The 22342-nt window shown below is 50.3% G+C and overlaps 1 protein-coding gene across 1 annotated transcript in view; it reads left to right on the forward strand.

The window, feature by feature from the left end:
* Positions 1 to 22342, forward strand: part of fat4 (FAT atypical cadherin 4) — a 64417-nt gene that overhangs the window by 36828 nt on the left and 5247 nt on the right. The window contains exons 7-16 of the mRNA XM_062476123.1: positions 5672 to 5852; positions 7313 to 7563; positions 7762 to 12111; positions 13441 to 13545; positions 13823 to 14130; positions 16735 to 16820; positions 17968 to 18147; positions 19074 to 19198; positions 19560 to 19789; positions 21047 to 21308. Coding sequence (XP_062332107.1) covers positions 5672 to 5852; positions 7313 to 7563; positions 7762 to 12111; positions 13441 to 13545; positions 13823 to 14130; positions 16735 to 16820; positions 17968 to 18147; positions 19074 to 19198; positions 19560 to 19789; positions 21047 to 21308 — 6078 coding nt within the window. The remainder of the gene's footprint in view (positions 1 to 5671; positions 5853 to 7312; positions 7564 to 7761; positions 12112 to 13440; positions 13546 to 13822; positions 14131 to 16734; positions 16821 to 17967; positions 18148 to 19073; positions 19199 to 19559; positions 19790 to 21046; positions 21309 to 22342) is intronic.

Raw genomic sequence — 22342 nt, forward strand, 5'->3', positions numbered from 1 at the left:
GGCCCTGCCATATGTTTATGCCAGACAATGCTTTCTGGGGAGGGCTTATGACCAGCTTACAGGGGAAACTGTCTGTGTGTATTTAAGATGGAGCAGGGGAGAGCAGATGGCCTGTGGTCCAGCGAATCTTCAGAGCTTGTTATTTTGCACGCTGAAGCTTGGAGGTTATTCAGGGTTTGGTACTCTCATTCGATCATCCCTCTGAAAACAAACGTTTCAGGCACCCCACTGAAATCTTGTAATTGCATATTAGCTGATAAAATTCAACACTCATTCTCACAACAATTCCACCACTCTGGCGGACTTATGGATCGTTTTGAATCACGAGATATGATGTTTTGGTCTCTGTGGCCCAAGTTGTGTCATGTGAAGAGCCAGTAGGGATTCCTGATGTTTGAATTTGTAGTATCACTTTTGCAGTGTGATTAAGTTAGGGTCAGCAATACTCATGCTTCGTCAGTGCTTAAAGTGATTTGCTGTTGTGTCAGGTTTCTGTGTGAAATGACACTGTGCGACTACACACTGCCTTTTTACCCCATACTGTAATGGCGACTGACAACATAGACAGGGTTATCGGAATACCATCGGTCTGTTGAAGTATTCCCTCGGAAAATACTGGAAAAACATGGTGAAGGAAAGACAGGACTTAGCTGGAGCATTAGCCTCACTACAGCTCACGTACTTCTCCAGGGGCAACGCTTCATGCTGGATACGAGGCGCCCGCGAGATTAAACATTGTCTTTGTTGATTGAAAAGACACATTGGTGAAACCCAAACTGTCTCTCCTCATGTGTAATCTCCGGGACATATTTTAATTGAATACACACACACACACACTTTGCACAGTTTTTTTTATGGCTTCTGGAAAGCGTCAATAGCTTCCTGAAATCAAGAGTACAAGAACAGACCTTGATCTATTTACCTCAGTTTATACGCAAACGCCATTGTTGATTAATCTCACCGTGAGGTAAGTAATGACCATGTCAAACGGATCCCATCAGGAGAGAGAGGAGGGCATGTCAGGTCACTGCAGTGTCGTCCACAGCACAACCTCAGATCAACCCCTAAATACGATTACACTAATGAACGTGCATCACAGCACAGGTACAGAACTACCTGACGGCTCGCTAGCTAGTTGGCCAGGTGACAACACTTGGTAAGCTTAGATCTGACTAGGGGAGTTTTTAACTAAATGACCTACATTTAATTTGGGTCATTTCAAGTATTTCTACTTCATAGAATACTTCAGTAAAATTCGTAAAATACTTACAATTCTGATTTTGTCTTCCTCTGAGTGAGCAGTAGACTGTCAGATGGGTGTGATAGCTTGCTTTCCTAATGCCTGATGGAGACAAGAAGGTACTGGCAGAGCCGATGGGTAAAATCTCGCCGAAGTTTCATACAAATTTGGAAAATGGTGTAAAACACATAACCGCTGATGAAGCAAGTACAGAAAATGTTAAACGTGTCTGGGAACAGGTTTCCGCTGATGGAAACAACTATTTTAATCGCACTGCATGGTGGCCACCGGTTCCGTCGGTGTCCCACTGTCGTTTCCACCAGCCGCTCTCTCTCGCCCAGCCGTTCTCTCTCGCCCAGCCGTTCTCTCTCACCCTGCAGTTCTCTCTCGCCCTGCCGTTCTCTTTCACGCAGCCGTTCTCTCTCACCCTGCAGTTCTCTCTCACCCAGCCGTTCTCTCTCGCCCTGGCAGCGTGAAGTCATCTGTCATACAGCCACCAGCCCGCTACATCCCCGCGCTGCCAGACCTGCAGCAGGAATACTTATCTGTCGCGTCTCCCAGCGCTTGCAGCCGTGGATCACAAATAGTGGCACCCTCTCCAGTTCTCCTCAGCTAAATCACCGACCTTGACACCAGGCTTGAGTAGCAGGGCCAGATTCCTGGGCAGGAGGCTAGGAGGAGACACAGGCACGGCTGGCCAGGCGGAGAGCATGCCATTGCGATGATATAAGCCCCCTGTGTATTCAGCTATGATAACATTATGGTAGTGGTGGATTATTAACGTGTTGTCAGTTAATCTGATAACGCAACATCCCTTGGCTATCAGTTTGTCTCTGTTATCAGTAGAGATAGCAGTGAGGAGTTTGAGATGGTGTTGTTGTTAGTGGCTATAGGACTAAAGAGTCTTGATTTTGTGAGTGTGAGTGTGAAGGACGAACGCAACATGGATCTTCATAAAAGGACCAGGTTTCACTTACGCTGCTGTGAAGCCTTCCGCTCCAGCCGTCACTGCTTCTAACAACTGCCTTTTACACACATTTGCATAGCTGCTAAGATATTGTGTTCCCGGACATCTATATCTGTCAGCCCACACAATGTAACAAGATAGATCCAAACTATTTACACGTTTGACAGCAGGTCGACGAGGCAGCTGCTGGTGGTAATGGGATCCGAGTTTCCCCCAGGAGACAGGGAGACAACCTCCTGAGTGGAGGAGCGCGGTGCTGGGAGAGCGATACACCCCGAAAGATGTGAAAAATGCCTTGTTTGAACCCCCGGGCTGTCAACAGCAGTGGGTTCAGCCCAGGTTCAGGGTCAGGGTGAGGAGGGTTTGTGTGGCTGCTGGTGTTTACGGCTGGATGCTGGGTTTCCTTAAGGCTTACCGGGGATTATCCAAGGTCACTGTGTCTGTCTCTCAGCGCCCAACCCTGCTGTGATGGGGTGCCTGGTATGGGGTCAGGGGTTGCGCAAGTGGGAGGCAGGTGGCTGAGCGGTTAGGGAATCGGGCTAGTGATCTGAAGGTTGCCAGTTCGATTCCCGGCCGTGCGAAATGACGTTGTGTCCTTGGGCAAGGCACTTCACCCTACTTGCCTCGGGGGGAATGTCCCTGTACTTACTGTAAGTCGCTCTGGATAAGAGCGTCTGCTAAATGACTATATGTAAATGTAAGTGCACGTGTCTTCGAGACAGGCCGGGGTTGTGGAGGTGTGCAAGGCCGTCTCCTCACTCGCACCCCTGGTAAATAGGTTGTAACATCACATCCTGCCGAAAAGTGAAACCTCAGGAATGGGGCCAAAATGTGTCATGTGAAGAAACTGGAAAAATGTGTTGCTCCAAGCTCATTGGCTTCCCTTAGTCAGGAGGAGTGCTACTGAAATGCTCTGACGGCACTGAATAACAGAAAGAGCTGACCAGTTCTGGCTTCCCAGAACAGAAATTCAACACAAATATTTTTTAAGTAATTCACTTCTCAACAGTTAAAAGGCCAGTCATTCTCAATCATCATTCTAAAGCATTTGGACTGTTGTGTTTCCTCTGGTAACACTTAATAAGGTTAGCTGGTACCAAGCTTGGGCAATTTCCAAATTAAGCATTTTGGCCATGGTTAAGCTTAATTGTTGTGCTTGTACAATTGTGTGTGTTTGTGTGCTCCAGAGAGCTAATGAGTCCAGGAGACAAAGCCAATTGGCTTTGAAACCCACTTAACTGTGTAGCAGCCCAGAACATCTATGACACAACACAGCTCCAAAGCTCTTAGGAGTTGTTGTCTACGAACAAGAGCTTGACCGGGAACAGAGGCTCAGCGCTCGCTCACGTAAACTGATAGAGACACTCGACTGGCAGAGATTGATCCTTAATTAAGAGGATCACTCTTCTAGTCCAGGCATTTCTAATCTGCTTCCATGGCAACCCCGTATGATGACTCAGGCAGTTGCCTCACGTTGGGCTGCCGGTGTGCGATGAAGAGACTCATGTGAACGTGCTCGCTTCTGAATGCTGCTGTGTACGATCGCTGACTAGACACTGTCTGTCCTCGTGTGCGATCGCCTAATCCTGAATTACATGACCAGTTGTGGACAGGATTGTTGCGTCGATAGCCTGTAGATTTGACAGCCCAAAAGGATATAGACCACTATGTTTTGGAGGAGTTTGTAAAAAAGAGAGAGAGAAACTGAATACGGAGAATACTGACAGAACTGGATAATTGCTTGTATCATTTACATTTAGTCATTTAGCATGTATCAAACAGATGAAAACATTTTAATTGACATTATAGAATGATGAACACCTTTAAATGATATCATGTCTATATTTGGCAATAAACATTCTTAAAAATGCAGTTCTGGAGTGAAACAAATGCAATGCATGACTCAAGTCCTTGATTCACAGGCAAAATACAGTTAGTATTTTTTGGCATCTTTAGGTTATGAAAAATCGATGTTTTTACGTGTATTGGTCATGTTCTCCTGGAATGCGGCGGTGTTTGTTCATTTGGAAGTGTGTTAAGTGTATTTATGCTAACATGTACACTGGAGACAGGAGCAGCTGTAACCAGGAAAAACAGGAAACATAAAATTCTAGCCAACTATCAAATATTAGTTTAAAAGTTACTCAGGCATTTATATGTGTATTTTAAAAACGACTTTTAAACTCCTGGGCAGCTAGAGTTAGGCCATTTAGAATGCTATCTTAAGATTAAAAAAAACTATTAAAGTCTGGTGCTGTTCCTGAAAATCCCATTAGCTAAATGTAAGTCTTTCCAGCGAGCACTAATCCCTTTGTCATCCATACGAGCAGATGATTGTTGCTTATAGTACCTGCTGAGCTTACAGACACATGCTTTTAATTACCTTGATCTTTCAAACCAAAAGAGCCCCTCTTGGCGCTGAAATGGACTTATCAGAGACTCTTTCTCAGATCTCTTCTCCAGCGTTCCATTAGTTTTGATGATGCCCAGCTCCCGAGAGAACAAAAGAGATTATCCACGGACACTTTCCAGATATTTCTTATTATTTCTTATTAATATCCCACCGAAGGAGGGTCCAAGCACCTGATGTTACTGACAGCTGAATAAACAAGCGAGCAAGCTGTAGATTTTTTGGTAACTCTTTACGTTAAATGTGCCATCGAAAGGGGGCTTTGTTGAGGGCGGCGAAGGCAAGCAGATGTTTGAAACGGAGGGTTTTTCTGCGTTGCAGTTGGGTTTCATCTGCTATTGATTTAAATCTTCCCCCAGGGCTCAGAGGGCCTTGTTCCGTCACTCGCTTGGATAAAAAAAAAAACGGTTAGATTTTCGCTGAAAATAGAGTTTCTGTTCTCTCGAATTCCAAAGACTAACTCCCTGTGTGTTGCATATCCTAAAATAGATACCTCAGAACCAAGATTAAAATCTACAGTATCCCAAGACCTCAGGAAGGGCAAACAGCAGATTGTATTACAGAGTTATTGAACCCTTTTCAAGTGATTTGTGCTTTGTGTTGATGTGGCCAGAGATGCAGGAATAAAGGCAAGGGTCACTGTGGTTGAGTCCTTGCAAGAATATGAATAGCTTCAACATGTATTTCACTGCAAATGATAAGCCATTGCCAATACATCATATTACAAACCCAACGTAAAAAAAAACATACTCATGAATAAACTACTACTATAAAACTGGTGAGCTGCCATTCTGTAATCTACATCCACCGACATTATTTAATGTCTGTTAAAGGGAGTCAGATGGTTGAGCGGTTAGGGAGTCGGGCTATTAATCAGAAGGTTTCCAGTTCGATTCCCGGCTGTGCCAAATGACGTTGTGTCCTTGGGCAAGGCACTTCACCCTACTTGCCTCTGGGGGAATGTCCCTGTACTTATTGTAAGTCGCTCTGGATAAGAGCGTCTGCTAAATGACTAAATGTAAATGTTAAAAGACGATTTCTGTGGCCTCTCCAGGTTCTCCTCCCCTCAGCGGAACAGGCACGGTCACAGTCCTGGTGGATGACATCAACGACAACGTCCCCATATTCACCTCGTCCTCCTTCCACACCACCGTCCCCGAGGACGCCCCGACGGGTACCGACGTGCTGCTGGTCGACAGCGCTGACGCCGACGTGGGCCTCAACGGCGTCATAAGGTACGGTCACGTGACGCGGCACTTTCATGGAGTAACGTTCGGTCATGTGACAGGTGTCAGGTGACCAGGTACAGTCACGTCGCACAGTCATGTGACTAAGTACAGCCATGCGATAAGGTACAGTCCATACGCTAGACGCCCCTTCCATCTGCCCTCCACTATAAAGCCCCAAGGGATCTCACTGGGCCTCCTAGCCTCTGAAGCTGGACGTTTGACTCATATCTGACCCCTGCCTGCCCTCCCTGGGGACCAAGATCCAGGACAGAGGGGAGGGGGGGGGGGGTGGCACAGGCTCCATTTTCCCAAAACAAGGTAATGAGGATGTTAATTGCGTATGGCAGAACTAGTAGCGCCCATCAGGGGTCCACTAGGTTGGGAGCCCTAATGGAGAGCAGAGCCGGTTGCCATCGGTTATTAGTTTAGATTCTCACAGCCCGTTAAATTAGGCCTTTTACTACTGTTCCTCCTCTGTGTTCCTACCCTGATCGCCTCCGGACGATGGTGGTGTTGTTGTCACAATAGGTCTGTGTTCCGTCTGTGTTCACACTTTGTTTGGTAATTTGTCGCTGCTTTCAGGAAGGGAACGATGCTCCACCCCCACCCCCACCCCCCACCCACCCCAAAAAAAAGCCTTTTCAAAGAATGCGCTGGTGTGTACATGTATGTGTCACTAGACATTTGTGTCCGAGCTTTACTGGAAACTTGTGAAAAGCAGAGTGAAATGCGATCCTTCTTGAAAACCAGAAATGTATGTGTCTCTGATCAGAGAGAGCTCTGGGGAGTCTCTAGTGATAGTCTTCTGCAGGGGCTTCCACCAGGGCCGGTCTCTGTCACTGGGAAGAAAGACTCTAAAGAATGGATAATGAGTATCTCAAAAGAATTTTAAGATGGATGCCTTAGAAAGTCTTTATGACTGATGATACGGATATGAGCAAAAAAGAAATGTGTACCACAACAAGCTTATGAAGTAATGTTACACTTGTGTGTCCTTCTTATGAAACTCAAAGCCTCGCTTAAACTTGAAACAGTGCCCTCCATAGGATTATGTTGGCAACACTGACAAATGACTTCCAACCCAGGCACTGTCATGTGTGAAATACCACAATCTTTGTGTAACCCGTCTTTTTGGTGACATGGATCGTACAAAAAGATATTCTGTTGCTGGAGCTGCTATTGATTTATAATTTACCATGCAATGTTATACATATGTAATAGATTTAATCTGTGTGTGTATATGTAACTGTATTAATTCACATCCACCATACTGTATCTACGGTACCACACAACATAGACGTGGAATAGATTCATTTTGTACGTGTAATATTTAACTGCATTAATTCACATGCCCTATACTGTATCTATACTGTGTAATACATCGAATTATGTGTATAATTTACAGGATAACTACATTCATCTACTCCATGTTGCCCTGACATGTCTCCTGTCGTTTTCCCACCCAGTTACAGCCTGACGGGAGGCAGTGGCCAGTTCTCCATCAACCCTGCCACGGGCCAGATCATCACCAGCTCGTCCCTGGACCGTGAGGCACGAGCCAGCTACCAGCTCCTGGTGGTGGCCTCCGATGGAGGGCAGCCTCTGGGGCTGTCCAGCTCCGCCACCGTGTCGGTGGTCGTGGCCGACGTCAACGACAACCCTCCTCGCTTCCATCACCACCCCTACGTCACGCACATCCCGGCCTCCACCTCGGCAGGTGCGTGGTTCAGGAGGGATTCTGTATTCCTTTCCTCCTCTCTTCTGAGTATATACTTAAATAGATGTGTCTTATCTGTGCTGTGTAATACACAAAGATGCTATATGTTGAACTAAAATCATTACACCATTATACAGTAAAGTTTAACGAAAGTGTTTCACTTTGTGACATCTTGTGTTTTGTGTCTCGTATCTCTAGGCTCCCTGGTGTTTGCCGTGACAGTGACGGACGAGGACGCGGGCTCCAACGCCCAACTCCATTACTCCCTGACGGGCCGCAACGCCGATCGCTTTAAGATCGACCCCGTCCGAGGCGCCATCACTGCCAATGAGAAGCTGATAGGGAGTTCAGAGGTCACCCTCACAGTCCGGGTCAAAGACGGTGGGACCAACCCCAAAACAGACACCACCACCGTGACGGTTCGCTTTGTGACCGGGGGGGACTTCCCCGTCATCAAGATGAAGGCCGCCGCCTTCACGTTCCCCGAGAACCAACACACCAACACCGTTGTTACCACGGTGACGGGGTCGTCCACCCGGGGCGGGTCGCTGTCCTACTACATCGCCAGCGGCAACCTGGATAACTCCTTTCAGATCGATCAGCTGACCGGGGAGCTGTCAATCAAGCGTTCCCTGGATTACGAACAGATTCAGAAGTACGTCCTCTGGATCGAGGCCAGGGACCAAGGCTTCCCCCCGTACTCCGCGTACGAGAAAGTGGAGATAACAGTGACGGACGTGAACGACAACCACCCGGTGTTCGACCGCGAGCCGTTCCACGCGGAGATCCTGGAGAACCTGTCTCCTCAGCGGGTTCTCCTGGTGACGGCCGTGGACCAGGACAGTGGCCCCAGTGGCCAGCTGGAGTACGCCATCGTCGACGGCAACAAGGAGAACAGCTTCAGTGTCAACCGGGCGACCGGTGAGATCCGGACGACCCGTCCCCTAGACAGGGAGAAGGTCGCTCAGTACGTCCTGAAGGTCAAAGCCACAGACCGGGGTTCCCCCCCCAAGACCACGACTGTGAAGGTCATCATCAACGTGCTGGACGTCAACGATAACGCGCCACGGTTCTCCAAGATCTTCAGCGCCACCGTTCCGGAGAACGCTCCGGTGGGGTACACCGTTGCCAGGGTTACCACCACGGACGAAGACGCGGGAGCTAACGCCGTCAGCCACTACTCGATCTCCGACGCCAGTCTCCCCTTCCAGATCAACCCCAAAACAGGAGACATCACCATCAGCAGGTCACTGAATAGAGAAGACACAGATCATTACATCGCCAAAGTCTCTGCTCATGACTCTGGCTGGACAGTTAGCACTGATGTCACGATCTTCGTGACGGATGTAAATGATAATGCCCCTCGGTTCAGTCGGCCATCTTACTACCTGGACTACCCCGAGCTCACAGAGATAGGGTCGCTGGTCACCCAAGTGACGGCAACAGATCCGGACGAAGGCTTCAACGGCAAGATATTCTATTTTATCAGATCCCAGGCTGAATATTTCCGAATCAACTCAAGCTCTGGGGAAATCTTCGTCAAGCAGCAGCTAAAGTACCAAAACTCAACCGGTGCCGTCAGCATCAACATCAACCGCCACAGTTTCATTGTCACTGCATCAGACCGTGGGACGAGCCCCATGATGAGCGAAACCACGGTTATCGTAAACATCGTCGACAGCAACGACAATCCACCGAAATTTGAATCCTCCGCCTACTTTACCCCTGTCACCAAAAGTGTCAAGGTGGGCACCAAACTCATTCGGGTGGTTGCTCACGACGACAAAGACTTCGGTCTGAACTCTGAAGTAGAATATGTGATATCTGGAGGAAACAGCTCCAGCAAGTTCAAGCTGGATAAGCAGAGTGGATGGGTTACAGTAGCCTCCTCCCTCACCTCAGATATTAATAAAATCTTCAGCATCGATGTCACAGCCCGAGACAAAGGGAACCCTCCTCTTTCGGCTAAAACCGCGGTGCGGGTGGCCGTGACCGAGGAGAACCACCACACACCAGAGTTCTCCCAAAGCCAAGTCACTGCCACCATTCCGGAAAGCCTTGCCGTCGGAACTGCCATCCGAACGCTGTCGGCCCGAGACAAAGACAAAGACATGAACGGTCTCATCACCTATAACATAACCTCAGGCAACGACATGGGGCAGTTTGCCGTCAACAGCAAAACGGGAGTTTTAACCCTGGCCCATACTCTGGACTTTGAGGAGAAACAACGACACGACCTCCGAGTGTCCGCCACCGACGGAGGCTGGATCTCCAAGACGAGCTATGTGACTGTCACCATCCACGTCACGGACGTCAATGACAACCCACCCGTGTTCCACCCAGACGAGTACTTCCCAGTGGTGCAGGAGAACGTCCCGAGTGGGACCACCGTGGTAAAAATGAACGCCACCGACCGAGACTCGGGGGCCAACGCCGTCATGGCTTACGTGATCCAGTCTTCCGATAGCGACCTCTTTGTCATCGATCCGAACACGGGCGTCATCACCACCCAGGGGTTCCTGGACTACGAGGCCAAGCAGGTCTACCACCTCACGGTAAAGGCCTTCAACGTCCCGGACGAGGAACGATGCAGCTTCGCTAATGTCAACATCAAACTAAAGGGAGCAAACGAGTATGTGCCTCGCTTCGTCTCCAAGCAGTACTACTTCGAAGTCTCTGAGGCCGCTTTGAGAGGTACGGTGGTTGGAGAGGTGTTTGCCAGCGACCGTGACCAAGGAGACGATGGGCTGGTTTACTACCTCATTTTTGGGAGGAGCAGAAAGAAGGGTTTCGGCATCAACAGGAAAACAGGCCAGATTTATGTGACAGGCCCCCTGGACCGTGAGAAGGAGGAAAAGATCTCGCTGAAAGTCCTGGCGAAGAACGCTGGGAGTATCCGTGGAGCGGATATCGACGAGGTGTTTGTGAACATCACCATCCTAGATGCTAACGATCCTCCTGTGTTTACCCAGGAGCTCTACGACGTCCAGGTCAGTGAGGGCCTCTCTGCTGGGGGTCTGGTCACCTTCGTCAGTGCGGAGGACTCGGACTCTGTCCCCAGCTGGAGCAGGTTCTCCTACTCCATAGCCAGCGATTCCGCGAAAAAGATTTTCACTATCAACCCACAAACTGGCCAAGTGTCCATCGCCACGGAGTTGGACAGGGAAACCACACCTGTGTACAACCTGACTCTCCTGGCTGTGGACACAGGTTCCCCTGCTGCCACTGGCAGTGCCACTTTGATCGTGAGCTTGGAGGACATCAACGACAACGGTCCGACTCTCACGGCGGTGAACGCAGAGGTCATGGAGAACCAGCGAGCTGGAGTAACAGTCACGACTCTCTCGGCCACCGACCCAGATCTGCCGCCCAACCAGGGTCCGTTCTCCTACAGCCTCCTCAACACGGGTTCGGCCACCAGCTACTTCAGTCTCAGCCACGCTGGGCTCCTGACCACCAGCCGGGAGATCAACAGAGAGCAGATCAGCGACTTCTACCTCTCGGTGGTGATCAAGGACTCTGGCATCCCCCAGATGTCTTCCACCGGGACGGTCCACGTCAAGGTGAACGATCAGAACGACAATCCCTCGGAGCCGAGATCTGTGGAGATCTACGTCCACTATTTTGGGAACGTGTTCCCCGGAGGTTCTCTGGGGGTTGTGAAGCCCCAGGACCCGGACGTCGAAGATTCCTTCCACTGCTCCATGACTGCTGCTGCTCCTAGTCTTTTCAGCATCCCCACCGGTTCCTGCGACCTCACCTCCAAGGCCCGTTCAGCTGACGGAACATTCGAGCTAACCGTCCGTAGCAGCGACGGCGTCCACGGTACCGTCAGCAACACCGTCCGCGTCCTCTTCATGGGGTTCACCAACGCCACGGTGGACAACAGCATACTCATCCGCCTCCAGACCCCGGGGGTCCAGAACTTCCTCACGAATCACTACCTCAGCTTCCTGCGAATTGCCAACTCACAGCTGGCCGGGCTGGGCACGGGGGTCCTGCTCTACGGAGCCTTCGAGATGAACAACGAGACCTTCTTGATGGCCGCCGTGAAGCGGGGCCACGGGCAGTATGTTAACCCCAGCGGAGTGGCTACCTTCTTCCAGAGCATCAAGGACATCCTGCATCGCCAGAGCGGGGTGCGGATCGACTCGGTGGACCACGACCCCTGCACCCGCAACCCATGCCAGAACGGGGGCTCCTGCAAGCGCCGCCTCAGCGTGGGCCCCGACATGAAGATCGAAGAGAGCGTTCCGGTCATCCTGGTTTCCAACCACCCTCTCCAGCCTTACGCCTGTCACTGTCGGCCGGGCTATTCGGGGGCTCTCTGCGAGACGGACATAGACGAGTGTATGCCATCGCCCTGCCACAACGGCGGCACCTGCCACAACCTGGTGGGAGGCTTCTCCTGTTCCTGTCCCGATGGCTTCACCGGGATGGCCTGTGAGAGGGACGTCAACGAGTGCCTCTCCAATCCCTGCAAGAACGGGGCGCTGTGCCAGAACTTCCCCGGTGGCTTCAACTGCCTCTGCAAATCCGGCTTTGCAGGTACTGTACACCGCCACAGGAGAAATTTCCATTTTATGAGCACGCAGAAGCACAGATGTTCATCTAGGCTCAAGTGTATACACGTTGCACATAACTCCTCCGCTTTGAATCCAAGTCAAATATTATCTTCTGAATGATAAAGTAACTGTGGCATACAAACCTGACTGCCAAACAAGGTTCGTTTTTTAGAAACTAGTTGAGGGGGAATCGTTTTTGATGCGTATCGGCCTGTCTTGTTTACTTTAATAAGAACGATGATGCGCAACTGACCGTGGTCAGAGCCTTGGTGGAGACTCCACACACAGTTCACATTTCCCCCGCACGCCCCTCTCTCTCTGCTCCAGAGATGTAGGCTATGCTGACAAGCATCTTGCTTTGTCTCTGGGCTCACCTATTAAGGACTGAAGTTTGAGTGTCAATCACTTTATAGTTGAATATCATGTGAACAGTGAGAAACCGACACTTTGTCTGAGTGAAGGTATTGTGAAGTAAATTATAAGTTTGTCCTGGAGAGGGACTGCTCGAGATAATGGTATGAATAATACAAAAATATTACTCTTTATAAAGGCAGTGCATATGAAGAATCGTTAATGAAAACATTTGTCTGAATCATGTCTGTTTGGTCAGCTGTGGGCTGTGCCTCTGAAAGACCTTTCCAAATGGGCTCAGAGCAGACTTTTTGACTTAACCGAAGTGATTACTGTTCTTTTTTATTAAGACTATAACAAATGACCACTAACCTATGCGTTTCATTATGATGAACGACCCTTCTGGCGAATTGCACCTATTGACTTACAGTAGTTTGCCTGCCCCTACTGTGAACTCTCCACTTCCTGTTTTTGCTGCCTGGTCGGGGCGAAATAATTCATCTCCATTAAGCTATTTGTCTTATGCTGCAGTAGTCAGAGCCTACGAAAACAGCATACAGCAGGTCACTGCCAGTCCCCATGCATACCGTACCTTATTTTGTCTGTGTCGATTACTGTACCGTCCTTGTGTCAGAGATTTCTGCTTGTCGTCCAGTTTTCATAATCAGCACGCCTCTCTCTGGCCCCAGTGACCAATGAAGATGCTTCAGTTGCGAAACCTGAAGGATCATTACATCTTGTATATGTTTTCACCCATGTGTGTCGACTTTCCAAACCTCACGTGTTATTTTACAAGGTGCGAGGGCTCCCTTTGTTTTGGTAAAGCTTGGGGTGATGAAATGTCTCCGTGAACGTGGTTGAAGGGGAAAGCCCTTCTGCACGAGCTGTGTGTCCCCCTCACCAGTCACCCTGTCACCCTGTCACCCATTCATTTTAATGTTGTGTTGTTTTGTGAACCCAGGCAAAACGTGTGACTCCCTCATCAATCACTGTGAGTGTAACCCCTGTTTTAATGGCGGGTCCTGCCAGAACAGAGTGGATGGATATTACTGTCATTGTCTGTTTGGTGAGTAATTATCAGACAGAATGTTCTAGGTGGTTGTAGGTGGATGACTAGTTATTGAACTGTTGTCGCTGTGTGTCGATTCCTGTTTTCACAAGTGTCCTGTCTCCATGTGTTCTGTTGTTTATGTTTGTTTCTCCCTATGAAGCACGCACACACAATCACACACACAGTATTTCAATACCACAATTGACTCAGACATGGTCTGTAGATGCATGGTGATAAGTCACGCTCTATGTTTTTGTGCCATTTGTTTGATTCAGCTCTTGTCTCTCCTCAGGGGTTTTCGGGAAACACTGTGAGCTTAACAGTTATGGCTTTGAGGATCTCTCCTATATGGAGTTTCCTAGTCTGGATCCCAACAACAACTATATCTACATCAAGTTTGCCACGCTGAAGAGCAACGCGCTCCTCATGTACACCCATGACAACCAGACTGGAGACAAGGCGGAATTCCTGGCTCTGGAAATCTTTGAGGGCCGAATGCGCTTCTCCTTTAACTTGGGGAGTGGGACCTATAAACTAATGACCATGATAAAAGTCTCCGATGGGCAGTTCCACACGGTCATTGCGAGGAGAGCTGGAATGGTAAGTTGAGATGTTATTGCATCAGCAAAAAATGTCTTCATCACCAAGAGGTTTTTGTGTTTGTTTGTCATCCTAAGTGCTCGGAAAGTGTACTTCATGGAGAAGCTTAATGGTTTTATTGGCCCATGGTTACAAAGCATTGGTGGAAATTTGAAAGCCGCCACATGTCCATAGAGAACTGTTTTATATTTTCAATAGAAGTTATGACTCCTGGGTTTTTATAGACGAAAGCTGTGTCCAAATTTGGCTTCATATTCCTTTTGCGCCATCAGATGATAATTAAACTGCCCACACACTGCTCGTTCTACTTATGGCTTTCATAGTTTGTAATTATATTTGATTGCTTGTTGTGATTTACAATGCAGGCCTCCAAAATAGCTCTCTAAAGTTGAAATCCTGTCCTCAGAATCAGAAGAGATTTTCCTTTGCCAGTTTTGCACTGGTTTTGGAGAGAAAAAAAAAAAACTCTGCTTCCCCTGTCAGGTTTTATAACGTAGGTCTCCTGCTGGACTTCAAATCTGTCATATCCGACCGTGCTTTGGGATTTCATAGGAAACTGGTAAAATCGTTAAATTGTCAGCTTTGAGATAGTGCAGAGTGACTGGATGGAAAGCTACACAACATGCAATGAGAAATTACATTTACATTTACATTTAGCAGACGCTCTTATCCAGAGCGACTTACAGTAAGTACAGGGACATACCCCCGAGGCAAGTAGGGTGAAGTGCCTTGCCCAAGGACACAACGTCATTTGGCACAGCCAGGAATCGAACTGGCAACCTTCTGATTACTAACCCAACTCCCTAACCGCTCAGCCACCTGACTCCCTGCATGAAATGCATTCTACCCTCGTCCTGCCCTCAGATAGCATGTGCAGGCTGAGGAACGAGCTGGTTGGGGTTACCGGGGGAACGAGGTCAGGGCTCGCATGCGTCTTGCTACAAGTGCCTACTCCCTCAGGCGGTGTAAAGTGAACCAGATCACCGTTGTTTGGAGAAGGTGATATGGGTTATTTCAGTGGTCGTGTGAAGGTTTTTTTTTCGATTCCTGAACTTGGATTTTGATCAGATGTCTTAACCAGACCAGAGCCACCACAGCCCCTGTTGCTAAGTTGAGTCCGGCACAGAAAGGAAAACGAGATGCTGGGGGCACCCCGGTAGCTCAGCGGATAAGTGTGCCTAGCATGTAGGCTGAGGCCTTACCGCAGCTGCCCAGGTTCAAATCCGCTCTTGGACGTTTGCTGCATGTCTCCCCCCCCCCCTCTCTCCCTGCCTTTCTTGTCACACTTCCCTTCAAACAGTCAAATAAAGCATGAACAATTCAAATAAAAAATAAGAAACTAGGTATAATTTTCTGGAAGTTGACCATCAGCACAACATGACTACTGCCACAACATCCTCTTTTATAACCATGTACGCTGAAACATTTCTTTTGAAGTGACCACTGGTATTTATCAGGCTATCTTTGTCACATTGTTATTGTAGTGGTGTTAGGGAAACCTAGACAAAAACCCTTTCTATAAGCCTTGTTGGTCTCATTGTTCTGAACCGTGTGTGTTTTAGGACTCACATAAATGTTTAACGGGAGGCTACACCCTTAGTGTGACTCTCCTCTATGCCATGTTCGTTAAAGAACTCAACGTTTGTATTCTTCTCAGCGTCAAGCCAACGGGGCGCTTTGCGTCCCAGCGTTCCCTCTCCGCCCGTTTCTCCTTCGCCTCTGACGCACACTTGATTTACACAACCAACAAATTATCCACTGAGATGTTATCATTACACTGTAGTAGTCTTTTTAGTTCACCCTGCCTGGGAGCTAAGATGTGGTTACTTTGCAATGTGGCTAGGAAATACAGACTGCTCCTTGACTCTGACCACCGAAATACTGTGGAACTACGCACTTCTGATCCTTGAGCTTCTGCTGTGTCTTCTATGTGCACTATTTCTACGTTAAATGTGAATGTCAGTCTGGAACCAGAGGAGTGGTGTTCTGGCCCAGAAGGCCGCGGGTGCTCCACCGGGGATCTGGTACCTCTCTGTGTCTCTCCTGCTCCCAGGACGTTGACCAAACACAATCAAAGCTGACGGTCGCTTTAGTCACATTCCATTTTAATTTTTTAGATTGTTTCCCGAAACAAGTCTGTCTGTAGCACATTGTGTGTGTGTTGCGTGTGTAATAGGGTGTGCGATGTATATTTGTGCGATGTATATTTGTGCGTGTAAGGGGTGTGGGTGGTGTGTGTTTGTGTGTGTAGCGGTGGTTTGGGAGCAGTAGCTTTGATCTGACGACAAGGCATTAATAACATGCCCATATGGCCGTGATGAAGAGCGACGCAGGCAGGAGACAAATGACTGCTTTCCCTTGTTGTTTTTCTAGCTCATAAACCATAGGCCTCTGTTAGTAATTGGTGTGTGAGTGTGTGTGTTTGTGTGTGCATGCTTTCTGTGTTTCTGTGTGGCTGTATGTGTGTGCTTTCTTGTGTGTGTATGCCCGTGCGTGCGCGTGTGTGTGTGTGTGTGTGTCGGTGCATCCACCAGTGTCTTTTTAACTGTCAGTCTGTCTGGTGAAGCTAAAGCAGATCTCCATGTGTCTCCTCCCCCCCCTCAGGCTGCGTCCCTGACCATAGACCTGTGTGGAGAGGACCAGGAGCCTGGCTACTGCGCTGTCAGCAACGTGGCCGTGCACACAGACTGGTGAGAGCCCCGCGGCGCCGCCCAAACTCTCACAAACAGTAGAAGAAGTGAGGAGAAGGCGACGAAGGCACCGTGGCCAGATAGGGATTCATAGGGATTATAGATACAATTATAGGATTATACACACACTAACTGGGTCCAGCTCCAGCAGTATAGTAGTTCCAGTAGGCTAAATGAAGACACGGTGAGCAGGTGTTGATAGTGATGTGCTTTACACTCCAGTACTCTGCTTTCAGCAATGTGACCGGACACACTTTGCAGAAATGAAGTTAGATATGACAAACATGTTAAGGCACAAGCTTCAGCGCTGGACAAGTATGTCCTGGCCTGGCAGGAGCGTGACAAGCCAAACATCCATTAAATAAATACAGGTTGCAAATATCTCAGTAGCTTACTCTTTGAACGGATGAAAGATATGCCCAATTTAGGTTAAGCCATGGTCTATTATAAATCCAACCGTACATTTAAACATCCAGGGTATGAGCCAAGCACTGCAGGCTAAGTGCAACACAGTGACCAGATGTTAATGGTGAAGAATGTTATATACAGTACTGGGGCCGGATAAAAACGTGGTACTTTGAAGTTCTTTTTTTCTTCTTGTCATGTAGATCAGCTGTATTTAGTCTTGGGGTTTAAGGTACATAGCTGGGCCCAAGAGTGACAAGGAAACCCCTTGAGAGAGAGTGTGTGTGTGTTCATGCTCCTAAGTGTGTGTGTGTGTGTGTGTTCATGCTCCTGTGTGTGTGTGTGTTCATGCTCCTGTGTGTGTGTGTGTGTGTGTGTGTGTGTGTGTTCATGCTCCTGTGTGTGTGTTCATGCTCCTGTGTGTGTGTGTGTGTGTGTGTGTGTGTTCATGCTCCTGTGTGTGTGTGTGTGTGTTCATGCTCCTGTGTGTGTGTTCATGCTCCTGTGTGTGTGTGTGTTCATGCTCCTGTGTGTGTGTGTGTGTTCATGCTCCTGTGTGTGTGTGTTCATGCTCCTGTGTGTGTGTGTGTTCATGCTCCTGTGTGTGTGTGTTCATGCTCCTGTGTGTGTGTGTGTTCATGCTCCTGTGTGTGTGTGTGTGTGTTCATGCTCCTGTGTGTGTGTGTGTGTGTTCATGCTCCTGTGTGTGTGTGTGTGTGTTCATGCTCCTGTGTGTGTGCAGGATCCTGGACGTGCAGCCCAACAGGGTGTCAGTGGGGGGCGTGCGCTCCATCGAGCCCCTCTTGCACCGGCGGGGCCAGGTGGCCACGCATGACTTTGTGGGCTGCATCATGGAGCTGGCCGTGAACGGACGCCCACTGGAGCCCAGCCAGGCGCTCGCATCACGAGGAATCCTGGACAGGTCTGGCCCACTCACTCTGTCTCTCTCTCTGTCTCTCTCTCTGTCTCTCTCTCTGTCTCTCTCTCTGTCTCTCTCTCTGTCTCTCTCTCTCTCTCTCTATGTCTGTCTCTCTGTCTCTCTCTCTCTCTCTGTCTCTCTGTCTCTCTCTCTCTGGCTCTCTCTCTGGCTCTCTCTCTGTCTCTCTGTCTCTGTCTCTGTCTCTCTCTGTCTCTCTCTGTCTCTCTTTCTCTCTCTCTCTCTGTCTCTCTGTCTGTCTGCCAACTCCAACCCCCCTTCACCCCCACTACTTCAAACCTCACTTGATCTCTGTGCCTCCCCCCCCCCCCCACCATCCTCCTCATCCCTCTCTGTCCGCCAACACCCCCCCCCTCCACTCCCCTCCAAACCTCACTGTCTCTCTGTCCTACCGCCCCCCCGCAATCCTTCAGTCTGCCCCTCTTCCCCCCTGCCCCCCGCCCCCCTCTCCCTGCAGGGTTTCTGTTCATCATCTCACTGCTCTCCAGAACTCCAGAACAAGGCCCGTTTTTATATAAATAGATTTAGTGGGATTGCAGACTCCCAGAATGTCAGACAGATCTTTTTCTGTATTATTCTTTGGTCCTGAAGAGTGCCAATGACAGATCCTTTAATATGCTAATTCCCGGGTTAGGGTTAGGGGTCTATTATGGGTTTTGTATCGCTGGGGAATGTCGTCTTCGGGGGTCCTTTTGAGGACCACAGCTGTCCACCACAGAGCCTGACTGTCTGTGTCTGTCTGTCTGTCTGTCTCTCTCTCTGTCTGTCTGACTATCTTTGTCTGCCTGTCTGTCTGCCAATGTCTAACTGTATGACCATCTCTGTCTGTCTGTCTGTCTGTCTGTGTGTGTGTGTCTGTTTATCTGTCGATCTGACCAACTCTGTGTGTGTGTGTGTGTGTGTGTGTGTAGATGCCCCAGACTGGAAGGCGCCTGCACAGTCAGTCCCTGCAGACACGGGGGCACCTGTGTGGACCACTGGTCCTGGCAGCAGTGCCAGTGTGTGGACGGCTTCACCGGAACCTTCTGTGATAAATGTAAGAAGACATTTTGAAGCAACTTCTACTGCTCATTTAGTCTTTATGGATGTGGGTTAATGACTCTAAATATTATTTATGTACAATTTGTTTAGAATGTTATGGTTCGGTATAATAAGTGTGTAATGTGTACAAAATCTGTCACAGGACCTACATTTTCACACGTAATTTGCATTTAATTAACCTACTCATAGCTTACAGAAACTAACTGAAATCTACAGAGTAAAAAAAACATTGCAGAAACAGTGATCCGCTCAGAAGCCTTGAAAACAATACACGTTAACTAGAATTAATACCACTTTTCATTATTATGAATAACTTTTTGACATGGATCTGCCGGGCTTGACTGTCCCTCTAACAGACGTGTCAGTAGACACCGCTCTGTCTCTGGACGGGACGGGCCGGCTGGACTACACCATGAGGCAAGGCCCCAAGCGAGACCTTCTGCTCCGCCTGGCTCTGCTGCCCCCCGCCCTGGCCCCCGCCCTGGCCCCCGCGGGGCCCAGCACTCTGGAGGTCAAGTTTCGCACCCGCAGCAAGACTGGCACCCTGCTGCACGTGCAGGAGAGCAGCAACTACACCACGGTGAAGGTAGGAGACACACACACGTACAGAGACACACACACACATACAAACACACTCAAACACAATACATACATACTCACACTCGCATAAGCAATGCTCTCACAGACAGAAACACACACACACACACACACATGGCCCCGGCTATAGGGGGGGACCTGTGTGTGTGTGTGTATCACTTGCTCTCGTTCCCCCAGCGCTCCCTTCCTGCAGGCCTCCAGACTGAGGCTCTGACAGATCCTGGGCAGCTGCCCAGAGGACCCTCTCACTCAGTCATCCTCCCCCCCTCCCCCCTCGCTCTCTCCACCAGACACACTCTGTCTCTCTCTGTCTCTCGCTCTTCATCTCTCTCTCTGTCTGTCTGTCTCTCACTCTTCATATCTCTCCGTCTGTCTCACTCCCTCTTTCTCTCCTCCTCTCTCTGTCTCTGTCTCGCGCTGTCTCTCTTCCTCTCTCTGTCTCTCTCTCTCGCGCTCTCTCTCTTCCTCTCACTGTCTCTCTCTCGCGCTCTCTCTCTTCCTCTCTCTGTCTCTCTCTCGCGCTCTCTCTCTTCCTCTCTCTGTCTCTCTCTCATGCTCTCTCTTTTCCTCTCTCTGTCTCTCTCTCTGTCTCTCTCTCTCTTCCTCTCACTGTCTCTCTCGCGCTGTCTCTCTTCCTCTCTCTGTCTCTCTCTTGCGCTCTGTCTCTTCCTCTCTCTGTCTCTCTCTGGCTTTTTCTCCAGAGCTGAGCAGAGTACCAGACCAGCAGAACCCCCTCCCCTAACCTTACAGCCTGAAGAGCTACACTCTGTCCTGTGTACAAATGTATGAATAATATGACGTCAAGACGATAACCCCCAAATTGTTTATCCAGGTTTGGTTTACCAATGTTTTTGTCTGGTGGGATTGAACTTTCTTTTCACAATTTCCAGATTTCTTTGAATTTTCGATTAATCTGAAAGCTACTTATGTTGCTTTGAACGGGAGTAGACTGCGATTACTTTTCCATTTAAGCTAAGAGATATAAAATTACCATAACTCCTACCCAGAAACTAATCATTATCCATTCATTCATACTTATGATGTACGGTAGAGAGCCCCTGCTGTGGAGAAGGCTCTCAGGGTTTTCATTTCGATCAATACGACTTTTCTCTCTCCCTCTTCTATCCACAGTATACTGTATGTCTGTCTGGCTAACAGTAAGGTTATTCTGAATCATTTCCACTCCTCTAACCAAGAGTCTGTTATTGTCCTCGACCCCCCCCCCCCCTCCTCCCTCCCTCCCCAGCTGAAGAACGGGAACATCCACTATGTCTCAGACGCGGGCGTGGGGGGCAAGGTGGAGCGTGCGCTGGGCGAGGCGCCGCTGTCAGACGGCCAGTGGCACACGCTGCAGCTGCTGAGGAACGGCTCTGTCACCGCCCTCCGGCTGGACGGGGCGCGCGCCAGGCTCATCCAGCACCCCACCCAGGACTTCGGGGGGCTGGACGTCCTCTCCCTCTCCATCGGAGGGGTCCCGGCTGGGCCCGGACAGCAGAAAACAGCAGCAGGTGAGGGGGTCTGGGTCTGGGCAGGTGGAGGGGCGTCTGGGTCTGGGCAGGCAGGTGGAGGGGCGTCTGGGTCTGGGCAGGTGGAGGGGCGTCTGGGTCTGGGCAGGCAGGTGGAGGGGCGTCTGGGTCTGGGCAGGTGGAGGGGCGTCTGGGTCTGGGCAGGCAGGTGGAGGGGCGTCTGGGTCTGGGAAGGTGGAGGGGGGTCTGGGCAGGCAGGTGGAGGGGCGTCTGGGTCTGGGAAGGCAGGTGGAGGGGCGTCTGGGTCTGGGAAGGTGGAGGGGCGTCTGGGTCTGGGCAGGCAGGTGGAGGGGCGTCTGGGTCTGGGAAGGCAGGTGGAGGGGCGTCTGGGTCTGGGCAGGCAGGTGGAGGGGCGTCTGGGTCTGGGCAGGCAGGTGGAGGGGCGTCTGGGTCTGGGCAGGCAGGTGGAGGGGCGTCTGGGTCTGGGCAGGCAGGTGGAGGGGCGTCTGGGTCTGGGCAGGCAGGTGGAGGGGCGTCTGGGTCTGGGCAGGCAGGTGGAGGGGCGTCTGGGTCTGGGCAGGCAGGTGGAGGGGCGTCTGGGTCTGGGCAGGCAGGTGGAGGGGCGTCTGGGTCTGGGCAGGCAGGTGGAGGGGGGTCTATGTCTGGGCAGGCAGGTGGAGGGGCGTCTGGGTCTGGGCAGGCAGGTGGAGGGGCGTCTGGGTCTGGGCAGGCAGGTGGAGGGGGGTCTGGGCAGGCAGGTGGAGGGGCGTCTGGGTCTGGGCAGGCAGGTGGAGGGGCGTCTGGGTCTGGGCAGGCAGGTGGAGGGGCGTCTGGGTCTGGGCAGGTGGAGGGGCGTCTGGGTCTGGGCAGGTGGAGGGGCGTCTGGGTCTGGGCAGGCAGGTGGAGGGGCGTCTGGGTCTGGGAAGGCAGGTGGAGGGGCGTCTGGGTCTGGGAAGGTGGAGGGGCGTCTGGGTCTGGGAAGGTGGAGGGGCGTCTGGGTCTGGGCAGGCAGGTGGAGGGGCGTCTGGGTCTGGGCAGGCAGGTGGAGGGGCGTCTGGGTCTGGGAAGGTGGAGGG

Source organism: Osmerus eperlanus, chromosome 13 (assembly GCF_963692335.1).
Source record: "Osmerus eperlanus chromosome 13, fOsmEpe2.1, whole genome shotgun sequence".
NCBI classification, from domain to species: Eukaryota; Metazoa; Chordata; class Actinopteri; order Osmeriformes; family Osmeridae; genus Osmerus; species Osmerus eperlanus.